Below are 23436 nucleotides of genomic sequence, written 5' to 3' on the forward strand. Positions count from 1 at the left end.
AACTGATCAAACTGCAATATTAACTCAAGAGGATAGTATGGATAATTTGAAGTATTTTCTAATGTCTGGTTTAGGCAGGTAGAAATGTAAGGCGCTTGTTTGTTTGTTTGTTTTTTGAATTTCGCACAAAGCTACTCGAGGGCTATCTGTGCTAGCCGTCCCTAATTTAGCAGTGTAAATGTTAGGCGCAAATAGGTTTTACTTCTTATGACAATAATTACAAGGGTTAAAACTATTTATTATACAACAAGAAATTCATTTTTGCTAAAAACCTTTTTCATGTATGCAATATACTTGGTGCTCTCTATAACAGTATTTACTTTCTCTTTTAAGAACCAGTTCTTGACTATTTTTAGACTATAAGTGACACTTTGGGAGAAGCTGCTAAAAATTAGTCGTGAAGTTAGTTTTGTCATTAGGAACCAATTTGAAGTGGACCGAGAAAGTCAGTCTGTAGACAACAGTTTATGCAAAATATCCAGATGTTGGGGTCGAAACATATAAATCATTAACATTGCAGCCGTTCGTTTGAATTTTATCATCAGCAAAGTAAATATGATTTATTCGTGTAAAGTTAGGTATCCATTTATATTGTAGAGTTGTATACTAAAAATGCTATTCGTTGATCAAAGAACAGTGATCGTATTATAAACAATTATCTACTGGATGAAGTTTTTACTTTTTGCCCATCTCAGGCACTATAAGATTCGGATGCACTTAGGTTATAGGTTACGAATTAAAAGGGCTTTTAATTTTAAAAGCGTCCATTTATCTTTCCCTGAGTCAATTATTCTGGAGTGTTCACTGTTTATTTTCTTTTAGGTGGTTGTAAATTCCAGAGATATTAAAAGGACTGTTATGCGCATGCTCCTTGACCGGTAGCTAAGATTTGAGTCATTGACCTATGCATGTGTTTAAATTTAACAATCACTTCCATTACAGGCACAAAGGGCTAGTCAAAGCTATTGAGAAAGTAGTCCATAATGACGAGAAAACCCACTTGTAGAGAAAATTATATATGTAAAAAACGGCTGGTAGGGATAGAGAAAACACTATGTAGAGGAGCGAACAACGTTTCGACCTTTCTCGGTCATCGTCAGGTTCACAGAGAAAGAGAGAAGTAACCCACCGGTAGCTGACCACATGTTTGAAAGCGGTTGTATAATTGAGTGTAAGAATGTAGAGGGCATTATGTAACAACTACACTGACAAACACAACACCAACATTATTTATAAAATACAATGTGATAACTACCACCACTTCTGTATTGGAGAAACAAGTAGAAAAATGGAAACCAGATTCACAGAACACAAAAAAGTCATTTTCATACTTTTCGATCACTGCAAATCAAATAAACACAACATAACCAAGAAAACACCAAAATACTAAACAAAGGAACAAACATAAACAAACACAAAATTAAAGAAGTCCAAAAAAAGCCAATACAAAAGAACACCTTTATTTCTATATTAATAAATATAATCCAACATCTAAGCACGCCCTCTACATTCCTACACTCAATTACACAACCTCCTTCAAACACGTGGTCAGCTAACGGTCAATTACCTCTTTCTTTCTTTATGAATCTGACGATGACCGAAGAAGGTCGAAACGTTGTTCGCTTCTCTACATAGTGTTTTCTCTATCCATACCAACCGTGTTTTACATATATTGAGAGAGTAGGTTCTGCTAAGTAGTTACCTAACCTCTGGACAGTAGTTCAAAATTCGGAATGACTGTAGGGAATTTTAGAGGTCTCTGGCCTGGATGTTTAGTAATGTTCACGATGAAAATTCCAATTTTTTCCAGTTTTGTCAAAAATTCTGTTATTTATGTATTACGCAAGCGCTTATACAAACACATAGGATTTTAATCGTTAAATTTATCCTACTTCAATGAGTTAATACATATATTTAGGAATATTTCATAACTAAATTGCAAACACTAGTCTTGTAATTATGGTATGCATTATTTTTGTATGTGATATACTGTGGAAACAGACAAAAAAATTTCTTGATTTTAACATGTAAATTTCCGTTTTATGCGTCACACATTGGTACTTGCTCAAATTATCGATTCTGGAACCATGTGATGTTATACTAATATTCAATACTTAAACGGCGAATAAAGAGCATTGTATATCAGGTAAATTATCACTTAAAAAAATCAGTTCTTGGAGCTTATATTCGTCATAGAATGATATCACTTTGAAATTATAATATTTGAATTTCTACAAAGGAAGACCTTTGCCGACCGTGACTTGGTGGAGGGACTCTGTTGAAATTGACAACAGCTTTCAGAAGATGAACGAGCAAGACGTTCGAAACGATTACATCATCAGAGAACTTTCCAGAAAGAATCTCATGGCTGAAATTACATGCCAAGCTTCCAACACTAATCTTACCTCACCAGAGGCCTCTGCTGTTATAATCGATATGAACTGTGTGTATCGGACGTAATTTAATTTTAAGTAGAAATATTTCTGACATGTTTCTCTTAACTGCAAATTTTTTTTCTTATGTAATATTTAATTTTTCAAAGTTGGAAGTAACTATTACTCAATCTGCCACTTTATTGAAATAAATTTTATTTCTTTATTTATGTCTGGAAGATATTTTTAGAGTGTAATAATATCTACACCATTTTCTAAAATATTTTTTGAGTAATTACGGTATCATATAACTTTGGATGAGGGGTAAGATATGACAATGTTAAGCATTTCTCTGTACTACAGAGTTTTACAGTTATTATAAGTATATTTTTGGTAATATTTTTATAGTACAATAACTTTTCTTTGTCTTTTGTATTTATTGCAAAGCTGCTGAAGCTATCTTCTATCTTTAGTAATTTTGAATTAATGGAAAGAAGGAAGCAACCTATCAACAACACTTCGTCACCCACCATTCACACCATAACGTACCCGTAACTTATTAAAATGTAGACGGGGAGAGGGTTTCTGTGGTTCAGACGGATTCAAAGCCAGGCATCTCCGAAATTTCGAGCTTTATGACAGGGCTAACCTGCGCCCCATTATAATAAATCATTATTATTATCTAAGATAGTTCTTATGAGTTTTATTAACGTGTTAACCATTATTTCTACATCTAATATATAAGTTTTGTTAATGTTTGAATGTACTATAAATGTTTTCCTTTGTACTTGTTACGTTGTTTGACATATATTTATATTCTTGTAATAATGTAAGATAATTTTGAAAACTAACAGAGAAGACTGTGAAAAGAATGTAATTTATGTAAATACAGTATTTCTGCATCATTGCAACATAATGAAGTAGTTGATAAAATATTTTTTCAGTGTTTAAAACCCATTTTATTTTGCAAATTCCTTATTTTCTGGCTTAATAAATATTGCCATTATACTACTTTTTAATAGCTCTGTTCCATATAATGAAATGTTTTTAAGGTTGGAGCTTTTGCATATTTCGTGTAATTTTACATCCCAATAGGCGCTATTTTTCAGACAATTTGTTTAGCTCTTTAAAAATTAAGTAGAGGTTTTGAGAAACTGAGAATGACTCAAATTTTAACATTATTGACAGTGAAGCCTGTGGATGTCCACATTATTTCCACACGCCGCCATTTTTGTGCCGATCGTCAGTTTGGTGTTGAGTGCCAGACAAGGGGTTCTAGGCCTCCAGCAAACATCACCTGGTGGCTAGGAACTCAAAAGTTAAGCACTGCTGTGGAAATTGTGAAGGATGGCGGGAATCGAACTGTCAGCAATCTTGTCTTTATTCCGACTAGTGAAGATAACGGAAAATACTTGTTTTGTAGAGCGGAAAATCGTAAAATGCCTGGGATTTCAAAAACAGATGGATTAACTCTAAATGTCCATTGTACGTTCAAAGAGAAAACAACGTTATATGAGCAAATACTACTTGTTAACTATAAAATAAGAAATTAGAAAGGCACAAACAAACTCAATTCCAGACCTACAATGTGTTTTTATTTTTTTACAGTAACCAACTAAAATATGCACCAAACATTTCTCCATCCTCAAAAGCGTAAGTCTAGATCCTAAGACCTTCTTAACAGTACAGTTTGCTGTTATGTTACGAAGGATTTTAAATATTCTATTTTCCTACTATTATGCTTAAAGTGGTTGATACTTAAGCTATGCTCACCAAAAGTTAACAAGTTTGTTCTTGAGGAACACTTGCTTTTAAAGTCTGATTTGAATAAAATATGATGACAACTTTTACAGTTATTCTGTTCACAAATACATCAAAGAGTGAAAACAATATCCTTGCCTTAGCGGGGAGACTAATTAATATTTAAATTTGTATGCTTGTTTTAATGCAACTGTATACACTGTAGAGTTAAAGCTGTAAAATGAAAATTAGCTGTTTTGTTTTGAGAATACACATGAGCTATTTTAATTTTAATTGAATGAATAATTTTCTTGACTTTTATTGTTTCTTATACATCTTTTTCTTTAAATCAAATTTTACATTTTAAACATTCTCAGAAAGTTAAGATGTACATTTTTATTGACGAAATTCTGTATAAACAATTATATTTAACTGAAACTGGTTTTGATACTCAAAATGGGCACAGCACAGATAGTGCAATATGACATTTTACTTAACAATGCAAGCAAAGAAATAACATACAAATAAAAAAACTGGATTCTTAATATTGAGAAAACTGATTTAGTATTTCAAAGTTCTATCTCCTCCGTGGAATAGCGGTATGTTTACATTGAAATCTGGAGTTTAAAAATTCGCAGCCCAATGTGACTTCGTTCTAATAGAAATAAAGAAACAATCATAATATTAAATGATGTTTCAATTAGAAGTAAATTTATATATTAACACTGTTTGATACTTAATACAAATTGCCCGTAAACTTATATAGATAACCTAAATGTTATAGTGTGTTATAGTGTGAAACAAAAAATACTGGTCATTGCAAGATTACTCTATACACCGAGTGTTTCTAATCATGTTTTCGTATTTATAAGTTCATGACATTGATGGAGATAAATTTCAATTTCAAACTTTCGTTTTAATAACGTTGCTAATTAATAGTTTAATATAACTGTTACAGCTCCCCTCTTACTAGGGACCAACAATAAGCTTGTGGGTTCATAACATTAAAATCAAGAGTCAGATACCTGAAACACAGAGAGCCCATTGTTCAGCTTTACGCTTAGACGAACAAAAACCAGCCGTTGCCGGTTATCTTTAAATAGTCCTGTAAGCTCCTCAGTGGCACAGCGGCATGTCTGCAGATTTACACCAACTGAGATTTGTTTTCGATATCTGTGGTTGGCAGAGCACAGATAGTCTATTGTATAGTTTTGCGCTTAACTCTAAACAAATAAATAAATATTTGTATATTTCATTGATGACGTAACTACCCAAAGTTTTGTTTCAGGTTTTACTGAATTTTTGAAATTTCATATAACATGAATATGTTATATACAAGTAATTCATTGCTAATTACCAGGATATAGATACCAAATAAAATATAAACAGATTTACCTTTAAAAAACGGTAACTATTCAACCGGCAGTTTAATAGAGTGAAGTAATACCAATCATCCACATAAACCATACTCTTATCCAACAAGAATCCTAGTTTGCTTTCCAACAAGTTTATTCTAGCAAGAAAAGCACTATTTCTGAAAATGGATGACGTAAGACTAAGAGTGTGTGTGTGTTTTTCTTATAGCAAAGGCACCTGAGGCTATCTGCTGAGCCCACCGCGGGGAATCGAACACCTAATTTTAGCGTTGTGAATCCGTAGGCATACCGCTGTACTAGCGGAAAGCGTTAAGACTAAGAAGCAGTTATACTTACCGGCTTGATGTCCATTGAATATTATATAATAATGAAAAACAAATCTTTCAAATTACATTTAAAACATATCTATAATTATTTAATTCGTTTGTATTTGAACATCGATATAAAATAAAGTAAAAATTTCTGCTTCTTTTCCTTTCTTCAGATGCACCGATATTGTTCATTTACTTGAATACAACTCAAAATCCAGATAAGTTATACGAGGGAAATAATATATACTTCGAGTGCAAGTTTCAGTCAAATCCAAAGATTGTTAAACTGGAATGGCAGTACCAAGGAAGCACGCTACTGACAAATCCTCGGACTGGCATTTATGTTCGAAACAAGTCTTTAGTTCTGCAGAACGTAAGTAGAGCACAAAGTGGCACATACCGATGTCTAGCGGTCAACTTAGAAGGCCGAGGAGAAAGTGAAGGATTAGAAATTAAAATAAAATGTAAGTTCAAATATGTTTTATACAAAATACAAAAAGTTAATTTTAAAAACATTTTTTTAAATGTATTTATCATTTACTACCTATCAGAGTGATGTTACTACTAATGTGAGAAATCAAATAAAAGAGTGATGGAGTGTAGCGCTACTTTTGTAAACTGTCTATGTTTCAGCTCCTTAAGTTGACTGAATGAAGAGTAGCGTCAGCTAGAAAAACGGGTTATTTTTCAGCTCGTTTGGTTAATTGAATGACGAGTACTGTTAGTTACGAAAAATTATGTTTCACTTGTTTATACTGATTAAATTCAAACTAATGCTACTTGGCATTACTAGTGTTTTACTAATGAAACTTGGCATGTTTCAGTTCTTTAGACCGACTGAATGAAGACTATTCTTAGTAATAAAATAGGGTTTGGGTTACAGTTTAGTTCTATAAATTGATTGAATGAAGAGAAATGTTACTTATAAAATAGGGTTATGGTTCAATTCTGCACGTTGAATGAATTAAGAGAAATGTTCTTAAAGAAAAGTTGTTATTTTTCAGCTCTTTAATCTAAATGCATGATAAATATAATATTATTCATAAACCTTAGCTATGTTTCTGATCTTTAAACTGATTGAATGAAGAGTATTTTACTTATCAAATCAAGTCATGTTTCAGGAATTTACATCTACTAAATAAACAGTCGTGTTACTTTTACAAATTGGCAGTGTTTTAATTCTTTAATCTTATGAATGGAGCTTAGTGTAACTAATTAATCCTGGTTATATTTTAGTTATGTAAGTTCACTGAATAACAAGTAGTGTTACTTATTAACATTGGTTATGTTTTAGTTATGTAAGTTCACTGAATAACAAGTAGTTTTACTTATTAACATTGGTTATGTTTTAGTTACGTAAGTTCACTGAATAACAAGTAGTGTTACTTATTAACATTGGTTATATTTTAGTTATGTAAGTTCACTGAATAACAAGTAGTTTTACTTATTAACATTGGTTATGTTTTAGTTACGTAAGTTCACTGAATAACAAGTAGTTTTACTTATTAACATTGGTTATGTTTTAGTTACGTAAGTTCACTGAATAACAAGTAGTTTTACTTATTAACATTGGTTATGTTTTAGTTACGTAAGTTCACTGAATAACAAGTAGTTTTACTTATTAACATTGGTTATGTTTTAGTTACGTAAGTTCACTGAATAACAAGTAGTGTTACTTATTAACATTGGTTATATTTTAGTTATGTAAGTTCACTGAATAACAAGTAGTTTTACTTATTAACATTGGTTATGTTTTAGTTACGTAAGTTCACTGAATAACAAGTAGTTTTACTTATTAACATTGGTTATGTTTTAGTTACGTAAGTTCACTGAATAACAAGTAGTTTTACTTATTAACATTGGTTATGTTTTAGTTACGTAAGTTCACTGAATAACAAGTAGTGTTACTTATTAACATTGGTTATGTTTTAGTTACGTAAGTTCACTGAATAACAAGTAGTGTTACTTATTAACATTGGTTATATTTTAGTTATGTAAGTTCACTGAATAACAAGTAGTTTTACTTATTAACATTGGTTATGTTTTAGTTACGTAAGTTCACTGAATAACAAGTAGTGTTACTTATTAACATTGGTTATGTTTTAGTTACGTAAGTTCACTGAATAACAAGTAGTTTTACTTATTAACATTGGTTATGTTTTAGTTACATAAGTTCACTGAATAACAAGTAGTTTTACTTATTAACATTGGTTATGTTTTAGTTACGTAAGTTCACTGAATAACAAGTAGTGTTACTTATTAACATTGGTTATGTTTTAGTTACGTAAGTTCACTGAATAACAAGTAGTGTTACTTATTAACATTGGTTATATTTTAGTTATGTAAGTTCACTGAATAACAAGTAGTTTTACTTATTAACATTGCTTATGTTTTAGTTACGTAAGTTCACTGAATAACAAGTAGTTTTACTTATTAACATTGGTTATGTTTTAGTTACGTAAGTTCACTGAATAACAAGTAGTGTTACTTATTAACATTGGTTATGTTTTAGTTATGTAAGTTCACTGAATAACAAGTAGTGTTACTTATTAACATTGGTTATGTTTTAGTTACGTAAGTTAACTGAATAACAAGTAGTGTTACTTATTAACATTGGTTATATTTTAGTTACGTAAGTTCACTAAATAACAGTTAATGTTACTAAAGATTGTTGTGTTTTAGTTACATAATCTGACTAAACAACTAGTAGTGTTGCTTACTAAACCTGGCTGTGTTTCATATTTCATGATCTCCTGTCGAGTGTTACTAAGAAAAGTGGTTATTTTTTCAGGTTTTTAGTGTGAGTGAAAGACGATTAGTGTTACTAATGCAAAATTGTTATGTTTTTATCTTTAAGCTGACTAATTGAAAAGTAGTGTTAATTATGAGAACTGACAGTGTTTCAGCTGTTTTCTATGTTTGTTGAATTTCGGTCAAAACCATTGGAGGGCTAACTATGCTAGACGTTCTTACTCTGAAGTGATAGTCTAAATGGAAAACAGATAGTCAACACAACCCTTCACCAACTCTGTCTAGAGCTTGTGTATTGAAGACTTTGAAGTATATAGATTTGATAAACAATATTTTTGACCCTAATAAATCCATGGGACTATGGCACATTTATAGGGCTGCTATAATGCAGATTTAATGCTTGAGCTACTGTTTTGCACTTTTCCAAATAATAACGGGATTGGCTGAAAGGTTGAGGACGTTACGTGACAATATTTGAACTGTCAAATTTCGAATCGAGTGTCTTAATCACTAGGCCATGCCAGGCCATTTCATTTCTTTAGAATTGTTGAATAAAGAGAATATATTCACTTAAAGATTCTGCCTTTAATTCAGTTCGCTAACTTGAATGATAGACGAGTAGTGTTATTATGTTTCAGTTTTTTAGAGTTACTTTTAAAAACTGAATTTGTGTCAAGTCCTTAATCTGATCCAATGAAATATAGTCTTACATGTGGAAACTGGTTGACGAGTGACGAGTGTTGTCATTTTAGTAAAATGATTGTTTCAACACCCTAGGCTGACTAAATGACAAGTAGTGTTTCTTATTAAATCTGGCTATAATTCAGTTCTTTAGACTGCTTGAATGACAAACAATATTACTTATAAATGCTGGCTATGTTTCCGTTCTTAAGGCTTTCTAAATGAGGAGTAGTATTTTTAAATACGTAACCTGTAAGTCGACTTACTAAACCTGGTTATATTTCAGCTGCGTAAGCTGACTGAACATGCAAAAGAGTTATTATCTGACTAATTGAAAGAAGACTAGCGTTATTTGTGAAAACTTGTTATGTTTCGGTTGTTTAAACTGAATGACTAAAGCTTGTGTTATTTATGAGAATTGGAATGTTCAATCCTTCAAGATGACTAAATAAATAGAACAGTTATCAAAGTAGTAATGTATCAGTTTAGATGACTAAATAAATAGAACAGTTATCAAAGTAGTAATGTATCAGTTTAGATGACTAAATAAATATAACAGTTATCAAAGTAGTAATGTATCAGTTTAGATGACTAAATAAATAGAACAGTTATCAAAGTAGTAATGTATCAGTTTAGATGACTAAATAAATAGAACAGTTATCAAAGTAGTAATGTATCAGTTTTTTAACATAACCAAATAAACAGGAGTTTTCCTTGTGAAAATTATTTATATTTTAGTTTTTAAGCTCAATGGATGAAGAATAATGTTTCTTATAAAATCTGGTTACGTTTCAGATTTCTAAGATGACCGAATGAAGAGTATATTGTTTCTTATACAAAACTAGCTAGTTTTCAATTATTTAGGCAGAATGAATAAAAATATTATTACTTATGAAAATTGATTATATATATTACACTTATTTAATCTCATTCAATGATGAGCAATTTTACTTATGATAACTAATTAGCTTTCAGTAATTTAGGCTGACTGAATATTTATTAGTGTTACTTACGATAAGTGGTAATGTTTCAATTTTTTAGTCTCACTATGTGAAGTGTATCGTTTTGCTAATAAAAACAAACTTTGTTTCAGTTCGTCATGCTGAGCGATTTATGAAGAGTGTGATTTATAGCTGATTATTTTCAATTCTTTAAGTTAACTAAATGAAGAATGGTATTACTTATGAAATACTAATTTTGTTTTAACTCTTCAAGCAGAAGCGATAAATAGTATTTTTCTTTATGAAAAATTTTTATGTTTTAACTCTTTTAGGCTGCTTGGAGGAAGAATAGTATTAGATAAAATTGTACTAAAATAGTACTGCTAATAAAAATTGGTTGTGCTACAGTTCTTTAAATTGTTACAATTACGATATGAAATACATTTCAAGCTCGAAAAAAGTAAGACAAATGACACCAAATCTCGAATAATGTGGTGTTTCATTAGGATAAGGAAATACATATATTGTTTGTTTGTTGATTTTTCGAAAAAAATTCAAACATACGGCACTTTAATACTGAATAAGGTGTATTTTGAATACTCGGTATTTAAAATGAAATTAGGTTAGAAATTCACATCTTCTTTTCAGATGCCCCTGTATGTAAAGAAAACCAGAAGACTATCTATACTGTAACACTAGAAGAGCTGGTGGAAATTTACTGTGAGGTTGAAGCTGATCCTAGTGACGTAACTTTTACCTGGGCAGTTAACAACACTGGTTATAGTCGGGAAGTTTTGTCTTTTGACAGTTTTGGTTTCAAAAGTGTAGCTCGATATATTCCACATGATGAAAGTGATTTTGGTTTCGTAGCTTGCAAAGCTCGCAATGTGATTGGAGTACAGAAGGAAGCATGCATATTTACCTTATTATATGTTCGTAAGTGTGTTATTAGAACTTTAAGTTGTCTGTGTTTTTATTTTTCTGCATCATTTCTTACTGGTGTGATATTTTTATATTTTTTCAAACTATATTAAAAAAGTAATATTTTTACGTTTTCGCTTCATTAACTTCAAATAATAAATATTGTACCCAATTTCTGTTACCTCCAAAGATGAGTTAAGACTTACAGAATAGAGGCGGACTATTTCATAAAACGAAATAAGCTAAATACGAATTGTTATACAAAAAATGCTATCTGAATCTCATATAACTGTAAAGTAATAAACATTCTATAGGCGGTGTTAATAAGGTTCTGTATATAGGTGAATTGGGTTACTTGGCGGTTGATCTTACTGAAGATTGTGTTTCTATATGTGAACGGTCTTATTAGGCATATTGTGTATGTTTTCCAAAGGGGAGAGTGCTTCTATAGCTGAACATTGCCACTATACTTTAATAGTATTGCATAAAGATTTAAACTTGTCTTAATTTACTTTTATAATATATTCAGTTGCATGCACTTCAAAAAGGTGGATTTTCTTACTAGGTGAGGTGTGTTACTAAGATTCTATAAACGGATGATATTCTACTTGGTAAATTGTGTTACTAAGGTTAATGTCTGTATAGGCAGATAGTGTTTCTATAAATGGGTAGTTCATAGAGTACTTTAACATGTGAATATGTCATCAACATTGTAGTCTAGATTAAATTATGTGTTCCAAAACTTACAAGTAAAACCATTAATTTAACAAGAAACTATTATAACCTCTTTTTAAAATGTGATATCACTCCTCCTCTGAGATAGCTGTGTCTTCTAGTGCTAATTGGTAGACGTCATCGCTTTCTTGTGTCGGCATAATTTGCATGTTACCTAATAGCTATGCAACCATTATGTGGCATCATTTGTTTATTAAGTAATAATTGCATAACCAAAGGCGGCATCATTTGGACATTGAACAGTTCCCCTAACAACGTCCATGTTTGTTTTAAATTTTCAATTAATCTAACAAACCTTAAATATTAATTTAGCTACTAAATAATAATAAATAATATGGCTCACTAGAAGGTTATTTTTTAGTCACTAGATTTATAATGTTAGATAATGACGTCCACTAGAACTCCTTAGTTTAGTAATTACATTAAAATTACATTGATAGTAACGCTCCATATGTTAGTCGCTATATTAGTTGAGATAATAATGAATGTTTAAAGTCTTGTCTTTTGTGAGTCAAGCCTAACTTTAGTATTTTGTGTTGTTTTTGAGCGTTTGGTTGAAAATTAACGCAAGAAAGTGTTTTAAATGATAACCACAAATCCATAAGTTATTTGTGAAGTTATATGTTATTGAATTGTGTTATATAAAGGGTTTTCTATGCTACGTTTGAGGTGGTAGGATAGTGGGAAGACAGCTAGTCAACATCACCCACCGGGATCTCTTTGGCTACTCTTGTCAAACGGAACAATGGGATTAAAACGCCACAGTTATAATGCACACGTATCTCCAAAGTGCGGAGAGCTAGTTGTCTTTTTGTGGCGGTTTTTGTTTGTTTTGATTTTTTTTAATTTCGCGCAAAGCTACTAGAGGGCTATCTGCGCTAGCCGTCCCTAATTTAGCAGTGTAAGACTAGAGGGAAGGCAGCTAATCATCACCACCCACCGCCAACTCTTGGGCTACTCTTTTACCAACGAATAGTGGGATTGACCGTGACATTATAACGCCCTCACTGTTGAAAGGGCGAGCATGTTTGGTGCGACGGGGATGCGAACCCGCGACCCTCAGATTACGAGTCGCACGCCATGCCGGGCCAGTGTGGCGGTTTTGCGACGACACTTAGTCTGACATATTAGCCACTGGCTGACGCTCGAACCCTTATTAGAATTTTTTTATGGACTTACAATTTAGTTGCTGCAACAACATGTACAGGTGAATTTGTATTCAGTTGTCACAGAAAAAGTTCCAATTCAAGTATAAAAAATAAATAAAAATGTATACTGTACACACGTACTGTTAGAGATACAAAATTCAGAATACACAAACTGAGAATACTGGTGGGATAGAGGTAAGTCAATGAATTTACAACGCTGAAGTCAGGGGTTTGATTCTCCTCATATTTACAGCAGATAGATAAAGCAATGCAGCATTGCAATAAATAAATACGAACACTTGGTATTAGCTTTTGTTTCTCGTTTATGTGATTTCATTATTTAAATGGCGTCATATCGCTAAATCTAATAGCTGTTGAATTTTCTAATAGGTGAATGACTCGATATGTTAAATCAATATTAGATCTTTCAGTCATTAATGTTTTTAAACTAGGTTTTCAGTTATAATGTGTATAGCTTTGATGGAAGAAATATACTATCAAAGTACAAAAGGATCGGAAAATTAAAAAAAAAAATTTGTTTGTTTGAATTTAAGCACAAAGATATACAATGAGCTATCTGCTCTCAACCCATCACGGGTATCAAATACCGGTTTTTAGCATTGAGCCATGGATATGATAAAAATTATCAAAGTCACTACAGAGAGAAATAAAACGAGCCGATATTTTTAATGGATTATCCCTACTGGTATAACAAAAAGAAAATGATCAACGTTCCTGCTAAACTACCTCCATTAGAAGAATTGTTGACCGAAACATTTAACAGTTTTTTGTCAATACTTTAATTTTGACAAAGCAAAATAAATTATGTACTATGAAGTGATTTACTTGCTTTTCTACTCTAGTTATTGCAAATAATATAGAATAAAAAATAGTTATTTCAATGAAAAGACGAGAATATTTGCGTGATAAACCAATGTTCTTAAATGTGACTAAGCTGTTATTAGTTCTAAATATTACTTAAGTTGTCTGTTTTTTAACATGCTTCATAGCACATCTTTTGAATCAAGGTTTAATTTAGTTGGTTTTAAACAAAACATTTTTCACTGAATATGATACATGTTTTCCTAGTGTTAGGCATGGAGTTTTATTTTATTAAACAAAACATTTTTCACTGAATATGATACATGTTTCCCTAGTGTTAGGCATGGAGTTTTATTTTATTAAACAAAACATTTTTTACTGAATATGATACATGTTTCCTAGTGTTAGGCATGGAGTTTTATTTTATTAAACAAAACATTTTTCACTGAATATGATACATGTTTCCCTAGTGTTAGGCATGGAGTTTTATTTTATTAAACAAAACATTTTTCACTGAATATGATACATGTTTCCCTAGTGTTAGGCATGGAGTTTTAATTTAGAATATTTCAGGCTATTCTTAAGCAGTCATGATAACGTAAGTGTACTAGGTACTCTTGTTTATCTTTAAGAATTGATACATTTGACTGAACAATCACTACTATCTATGCCAAACAGGATATTTCAGTAGCCTTACAGCTCTATATATAATTTCAAGCAGTGACAGTAATGTAGCGTCGTGTTGCTAGTTTTTATCTCAATCGTTTTAGAGTAATTTTAAATTTCTAAGTATAAACTTGACATACAGTTTATCTTAAAGTTCCCAAAACAACAAATGTATAAAAATCAAAGTTTCATAACTTAGATTCGTGTTGTTGTTTTTCTCAGAGCCGCCTGAGAGGGTTCACAACTGTTCCATTTCCAACTACAGCACTGATTCCTTACTTCTCGTGTGTTACCCAGGAGACGACGGCGGCCTGGAACAAACGTTTCATCTTGAAGCCTATTTATCGGGAACAAAGGAACTTCAGGCTAACATAAGTAATAGCGTAGAGCCAGTTTTCAGGCTGTCTGGACTCATTCCTGGAGCTTCATTCGTTTTATTTGTTCATTCTTTTAACGAAAAGGGAAAAAGTTCATCTGTCGCTTTAACTGCTCAAACCCAGATCCCCGCTAGGTGGCACAAAGGTGAGCCTTGTAGATAAAAAAAAAAAGACATTCTAGTTCAGAAAAGATGCTATTGATCAACTTTTTAACACATTTTATGAGTATGTATAATATAGAATATAAATGATTTGTATGATATGTGTATATATGTATATAATATAAATGATTTGTATGATATGTGTATATATGTATATAATATAAATGATTTGTATGATATGTGTATATATGTATATAATATAAATGATTTGTATGATATGTGTATATATGTATATAATATAAATGATTTGTATGATATGTGTATAAATGTATATAATATAAATGATTTGTATGATATGTGTATATATGTATATAATATAAATGATTTGTATGATATGTGTATATATGTATATAATATAAATGATTTGTATGATATGTGTATAAATGTATATAATATAAATGATTTGTATGATATGTGTATATATGTATATAATATAAATGATTTGTATGATATGTGTATATATGTATATAATATAAATGATTTGTATGATATGTGTATATATGTATATAATATAAATGATTTGTATGATATGTGTATATATGTATATAATATAAATGATTTGTATGATATGTGTATATATGTATATAATATAAATGATTTGTATGATATGTGTATATATGTATATAATATAAATGATTTGTATGATATGTGTATATATGTATATAATATAAATGATTTGTATGATATGTGTATATATGTATATAATATAAATGATTTGTATGATATGTGTATATATGTATATAATATAGAATATAAATGTTCTATATACAAGAGCTACGTAACAGCATCTCTTTACCTTGGATGATTTATAAAAGAAAACCTATGTCATAAACAAAAACAGTCGCATATAATATTTACAAAATAAAACTATGGTGCAAGCTACAATGTGGAAATAGTGATATCTAGAAATAGCAATATTTGCAGAAATAGAACGCTCACATTGGAAAGAATACACTTCTTGTCGCATTTAATCTTATTTTCAAGTTTTACATATAAAATAATACATAAAAGGCAAGAGCTTGATAAGGCTTAAGTTCACAATGTCACATTTAAACTTACCATTCAGTTTCTTGTAGATAGTTATGGGAAGGTGTTTGCTTCTGATGAAACAAAAAAGCAATGACAGAGGATAGAAATATTTCTACCAAAAAAGTTTACGAGAAACAGGTTATTGGGTGAATAAGTAACACATACGTGTTTAAGTTAAGCACAAAGCAACACAATGAGCTATCTGTGCACTGCCCACCACGGGTATCGAAACCCAGTTTCTAGCGTTGTAAGTTTGAAGACATACCGCTGTGCCATTGGGGGGTCACACTCCTATCTAAATAGCACAATAGATGTCTATATCACCTATTAGAAGAATTGAAAAACAAAATTTCAGTAATTAGGCATTAGCTAACGATCTTAATAACAATACGCATAAGCTAATCACCAAGGTAACGTTGGTACGTAGGGAACGGCAAAATAGATGATTGAAATTAGATATTTAAGAAATCTTCAATTTTATTTCAATGTACTTTTGCACTTTAATATAAAGTTTTTCAACTACTGTTTTTAGTCTTTCACAACACTTTAATATATTGATATTTTTAACAAATCTTGCCTTTGGAACTACTGTGTTTAAATCTAATCATTGAATACCAATATTTCAAAGTTTGTTTGTTCTTCAGTTTCGCGCAAAGCCACACAAGGGCTAATTGCTTTAGTCGTTCCTAATTTAACATGTAAGACTAGAGGGCGGGTATCTAGTTCTCACCACCAACCGCCAGTTTTTAAACTAATCTTTTACCAACGAATCTTTGGATGCCCCCACAGTTGAAAGAACGAACATGTTCGGGGTAAGATGGATTCAAACTCGCATCCTTCAGATTACAAGTCGAGGACCCTAATCACCTGGCCATGCCAGGCCACATTTAAAAGTAAACATTTTTCGTGTTTATAAGTTTTCTACTGTCTAATTAACTGAACAAATATGATACCTGTTACATCAAGTTGAAGAAAATTACTATTAGGAAGAGAAATACCATATCTTTTTAAAGAATATCTGACGTTTATATGGACACAGTACCGTGCAAAAGTATTAGAACAAAGTCAAAAATCAGATTTCAGGCTATTTTCAAAAAATAATGGAGGGTAAATGACAGGTGAAATATGAAAATTTTATAGTTCTGCATATTTAGTACAACAGAAACTCAGTGGAAGTGCTTGAGTTCAGTAAATAGTTAATATTTTGTTTGTACGCATTTTGCTTTAACAATTGCAGCCAGTCTCTCAGGCATTGTCACAACATATTTATTTAAACTATCCTTTGGGATATTAATCCAAATGTCTCTAACACATTTCCAAAGAAGTAACTTTGGATTTGTCAAGCTTTTGATCTAACAAATCCCAGATCTGCTCAAATGGATTGAGATCCGGGCTGTGTGGGATCACTGCTTCATTTCAATGACTCCATCATCTTTCTTAAGTAATTTCCGCATAGATTGAATGAATGTTTGGGGTCATTATCTTCTTATTAGTAAAATCCTTAACCAGTAACGCGCAAACCACTGAGTATACCTTGACAGATCAGTATCTGATAATACTTGTGCTGGCCCATTATTTTATCTATTTTGCGAATACGTCCTGTCACCTCAGCGAAACAAAAACTCCCCCAAACCACCACACTGCCTCTTCCATGCTTCATATTAGGTGGACACATTGAGGTAAGTATCTCTCACGTTTCTTTCGCCAGACATACAACCTATGGTTTGAACCAAATATTTCGAACTTCGACTCATCCATTCATAGCATCCTTTCCCGCTCATCAACACTCCAGCTTTTTTACTTTTTAGCAAATTTCAGTCTCTTGTCATTATTTGGAGATCAAAGCAAAAGTTTTTTAACAGTTACATGAGCAAATATTCCACTCTGTTGGTCTCCTTTATGCTGTAGATTTGGACACTTATCTGTGGTTTGTTACATGGTCATTTATCACATGCTTGAAATCGGTGGCAGTCTTTCTTCTGCCCCGAAGGCTGAATAGATAAAGATACTTAACATCAGTATCGTTGAGTTTAGGTGTTCTGCTTATTCCTTTCCTATTTTAAAATTTATCTCTTCCAGTCTCACGACCCAGTGTGTACAGATCAGTGAGTGGGGAACATTTCAAGTCTGCAGCAATTTCTTGAATAGTCCGACCAGCATCAAGTAAAGTTTTTATGTGAACTTTCTGTTCTACTGACAATTCTACACGCGTTTTGGACCGTAGTATGACAATAAATCTTAATATATAGTATTAAACACTGTTTTTATCAAGATTTATTTGTGTAATGCTATTAAATTGATTTCTTCGAGCATATCACGGTACCATATGCTAGCTTCTTTTTATACGGTTAAGATACTGTATGGAGTACGATGACACACCCTAAATTTGATTATAAGTTCATTAAAGCAAACTCTTATTATATGCCCTCGGTACAACTATATGGGAATTCTAAAGAATGATAAGTATTCTCACCCTGATTCTGCCCGGCATGGCCAAGCGCGTAAGGCGTGCGACTCGTAATCCGAGGGTCGCGGGTTCGCGCCCGCGTCGCGCTAAACATGCTCGCCCTCCCAGCCGTGGGGGCGTATAATGTGACGGTCAATCCCACTTTTCGTTGGTAAAAGAGTAGCCCAAGAGTTGGCGGTGGGTGGTGATGACTAGCTGCCTTCCCTCTAGTCTTACACTTCTAAATTAGGGACGGCTAGCACAGATAGCCCTCGAGTAGCTTTGTGCGAAATTCAAAAAAAAACAAACAAACACACAAAACACCCTGATTCATCCAGTTTTAACAGGGATCACTAAAGTATTTCCATAGTGTTAAATGACATGGAAGAATTAGCCCCACAAAAAAAAAAAAAAAGGCAAGATGTCCTGTTGTCCTAATACCTTTGCACAGTACTGTATATATAATATCTTTGTTATCTAAACCTCGGCTTATTTTTATACATGCAAAAAAAAATAACGAGCTTAGATATCAGATATAGTTTTATATTTTATTTACTCTTCAGTAGAATATATACAGCAGTAATACATTAACTAATACTCTGGTCGTATTAACTACCGTATTTTCCGGTTAATAAGCCGAATCGCCGAATAAGCCGAGGCCAATTTTCAGCTCTGAAACTGAGGGTTTTTGCTTATTACCGCCCAATAAGCCGAAGCCATTTTTAAGAAGTGACAAGTTTCTTCAAAATGATTTCTTAGTCTCATTTCAGCGTCAGCATGCATGTTGTGTGTGATCATTGGCGTTCTGTAGTAAAGCAGAACGTGTCGTATTGAGACAGAGATGGAATCAATATGTCATTCGTTATTGGCTCCACTCACTGTTATTCGGTAACCAATGAAATTCCAGAAACAACGTTTTACTGTAGTCTTAACGTGATTTGCTGATGGAACAAAATTACCGCCTGTGGTGATTTTCAAAAGAAAAACATTTCCTAAGAAGAAGAAATTTCCGAAAGGAGTGATCGGCCAATAAGCCGACCCCCAAAAATCAGGTCCAAAATTTAGGGCCAGAAATTCGGCTTATTAGGCGGAAAATACGGTAATTGAAACACCTTCTGGTCTGTTTATTTAAGCAAATAAATCTGAGTTTAAGGTTTTATTAACAACATTAATCAAAATATAGCTTTAGGTTAGTGGCATGAATGAAAACCTTTTATACTTATAACCAGCCATTATCACAGCTATATCTAATAGTTGGACACCATTAATATTTATAACTAACCCACGTGGTTTAGTTAACATATATCATTATATCAAGTCGTCTGACCCTAAATATTTATTACCAGCACATGTGATTGTTTAGCCTTATACCCTTTACAACACATTTTCCTGCGTTCCAAGGTTTACGTTTATTATTTTTTCTTATAAAACATGCTCGTATTTTTGTTTTTCATTCCTTTTTTTCACAGAGAAACTATTACGTGAAGTTAACTGATTAATTATTTTGTGACAAAATGCCTGATATGTAACCTACTGAAACATTATTGGCTATTTGAGAGACGTTGCATATAGAGGTATATCGAAAACTCGTATCTGCATTTGTTGTATAGTCTATTTCAAACAACATTGTGGCTGATCTAGCAATATATCACTTAGAGCAATATACAACACTTGCAAATAATCACCCTCTTTCAATTTATTCTCTTTGTTTCATTTTGATTTTTAGATAAACTGACTAAAATATAGCATTATACGTATACAAGCTATTCCAATCAAAATATATTTGCTTAAAGAAGCCTTTCTTGTTTTAGTTTTAAGTTGAAACACGGGAGTGAAAAAAGTGACAAAAAGACGTTCACTTTCGATTTAGAATAAATTTCCATATAAAAAGTGAAAACAATTAAGTTATATGTAGAAACATTCTTCTTCATAATAATCAAACCAACTTTTCTTCTAAAACTTTTGCTCTAGAGAGATAAGATTTTAGCAACCAATCAGGTTGTGAAGTTTTATTTTCCTTCACTTCCAGAGTCTTCGTTAGTGTGAACATTTATATGAAGCGCAAGCCAATATCACTGATATTTTAGTTAATTCAATAATTTCTCACAAAGATGTATTTTAACCGATTTCATATGCTCTTTCAAACGTTTTATATAGTCAAAATTAATTGGAGCACTTTCGCAACTGCTTGATATTCTGTACACGCAAATTTATCATTAGAATCTACAAGTGACAGATAGGAATTACACATGTTTCAATACATTCGCAGTTTAAGATTAATTTATCAATCTTCAAATGCATTTCAATGATAAATTTTTAAATAGTTAATTGGGAGGATGTAGGAAATAGTGTTTCTTATGATTTTAACTAATTTAGTTTATTTTAAACTTTCTAGATGGCGCAGTGAAACATTGCTCTAAACATATTCAGAGAACAGAAAAATAAAACAAAAAAACACTTCGTTATATACGCCTGAAATAAACAGAAACTGATAAATTAAAACATAAAGTATTTTACTGAAATTGAGTTTTTCTATTAGGAAGTCATCGCCACGATGCCAAACCTCATCTCGGGATTTTCGTTGGAGCTGTCACAGCCTTAGCTCTTTTAGTAATCATTATAGTTCTGCTAGTAAGAATGAGGGGTGTTCGTGAAGAAGGCGATAACGGTGAGCACAGTTTTCTTCTTAAATTTACATGTAACAAAAATGAACGGATTAATATAAAAATAATTCATTTATTACAAATTCGCTGTTTTGTTTTTTTTGTTGTTGTTTTACACAGAGCAAAAGAGCAAAGTAAATTATTTTTTCTTCTAAACTTAAGAGATAATATTCATTAGAAATCAAACAATTTTTTTACCAGTTAGTGTTCCACCCTCGTAGCTATCAGGCTTTGTACTTATAATTTAGTATTTATCCTATCTTAATTTGTAACAGTTACTTTAGGTTTGTCACTTATTGTATGCCTCCTCAGCCATAATCACATATAAATATATTTTTATTTTATAAAATCTTTAGTTCCATGTCGTCTAGGCTTACAGACAATATAGACATAAGCGTCGTAATCAGACCTGTATGACATTCAACCTTGATGACCTGCATGACCTTCAACCTATATGACTACAATGTACAACTCACTTAAGTAAAGATAAACTACAACAACAATTATAAAACATGAATCCTTCGCAATATAAAAACAAACCAAAACTGGAAACCGTACTAGTTTAATACTTGCGATAATATACAGTCTTAAAAATTAACACCACAGCAAAATGTGCTATTAGTATACGAACCGAATGAAATGCCAAATGCTGTTCATAGGTTATTTACGGGTTAAGTTTGTAAAAATGAATATTTTTTTACTGTGAAGTGAGTAATGCAATTAAACGGTAAAAGTTAAAAAGTCATTTAATGTAAACATTGGAAATTACAGGGCTTACGAAACAATTAACTTTAGAAATGAAATCAATCAAGGAATAATTAATTTCTTTCAGTCTGGGGAATTTTGTGTGTGTGTTTTTGGGCAACTAAAAATCAATATAGAATAATTAAAAGTCTAAAAGATCTGCTACAATAATACAATTCTACACCCACACATGCAATTTATTTCTAACTTTCATAGTTTTAAAACATTTAATCACAAAACATATAGGATACTTAATGAAAAACCGGGTGTGGCCTAGTTGTTAGCGTAAAAGTAAAGACTAAGCCCTCTATTTTGTTGAATAAGAGTATCCCAAAAATTAGCGGTGGGTGTTGTTGACTAGCTGCCTCCCTCTAATCTATCAATGACGGCAATCATATTTTTGTAGATTTTCTGCAAATATCTGAAACGAACTAAACAGGAGAAAAAGAAAATGTTTCCCTGTAATCTAATTGGTTAAGAGGGTGAGCAACTCTTTTTCAATGTATCAGTATTAAGTGAAAAAACGATATTTACTAGAAACTTGTAACATCTTTTAATCTCCTTTGATACCAGATTTATTAGAATAGCCAGTATCAGTTTAACTGTAACACAAGCTTGAGGTTAACAGTCATAGTAAAATGTCAGCACTTTAACAGAAATATTAAAACAATTAGTAACAGGTTAGCAATGAAACAATACTGAGTTTAACAGAAATATTAAAACAATTAGTAACAGGTTAGCAATGAAACAATACTGAGTTTAACAGAAATATTAAAACAATTAGTAACAGGTTAGCAATGAAACAATACTGAGTTTAGCGGAGATAATAAAGCAACCAGTAACAGATTAACAATGAAACAAGCTTGTGAAGCTCAAGAGGTTGAACAAATCACTACCTGCGTAACTAAGAAAGAAAACAAAGAAAATGATAAAAACGTTTAGATTTAAACTATGGATAAATCATTTTCTAGGTTTACAACGAGTAATAATAATAGTTTAAATTGTTGTGTCAACCCAGAAAATAACCCAGATTTAAGAAAAGCTTTAATGCTTGATACATTCTATGACTGATGAATCGTATCAAACGACAGTATAATAAATCTAACTACTCTCGCATCAGTAAACAGGAAACAAAATCGAAGGTAACCACGTAATGTATGCAAAATTCCACAGACGGTTTAGGGATGAAAACTAAAGATGTCACAATATATCATAGAATAAATTCTTCCAGAAGCAGATATCAATATGCTAGTTTCGATATATTTTTTCACATTATTTTGTTGCTTTATTTCTGCAAATCCACGCAACCTTTTAAATTTGTTTTTGAATCTCGCGCAAAGCTACTCGAGGGCTATCTGCTCTAACCGTCCCTAATTTAGCAATGCAAGACTAGAGGGAAAGCAGCTAGTCATCACCACCCACCGCCAACTCTTGGGCTACTCTTTTACCAACGAATAGTGGGATTGACCGTAACATTATAACGCCCTCACGGCTGAAAGGGCGAGCATGTTTGGTGCGACTGGGATTCGAACCCACGACCCTCGGATTACGA

The 23436-nt window shown here is 31.9% G+C and overlaps 1 protein-coding gene across 6 annotated transcripts in view; it reads left to right on the plus strand.

Annotated features, from left to right (window-relative positions):
* Positions 1–23436, plus strand: part of LOC143256978 (protein turtle-like) — a 68603-nt gene that overhangs the window by 30978 nt on the left and 14189 nt on the right. For all 6 annotated transcript variants that reach the window (XM_076514991.1, XM_076514983.1, XM_076515002.1 and 3 more), the window contains 6 exons: positions 2240–2443; positions 3561–3857; positions 5973–6263; positions 10821–11108; positions 14687–14986; positions 21017–21145. In XM_076514991.1, coding sequence (XP_076371106.1) covers positions 2240–2443; positions 3561–3857; positions 5973–6263; positions 10821–11108; positions 14687–14986; positions 21017–21145 — 1509 coding nt within the window. The remainder of the gene's footprint in view (positions 1–2239; positions 2444–3560; positions 3858–5972; positions 6264–10820; positions 11109–14686; positions 14987–21016; positions 21146–23436) is intronic.

Source organism: Tachypleus tridentatus, chromosome 1, assembly GCF_004210375.1.
Source record: "Tachypleus tridentatus isolate NWPU-2018 chromosome 1, ASM421037v1, whole genome shotgun sequence".
In the NCBI taxonomy this organism is placed as follows: domain Eukaryota; kingdom Metazoa; phylum Arthropoda; class Merostomata; order Xiphosura; family Limulidae; genus Tachypleus; species Tachypleus tridentatus.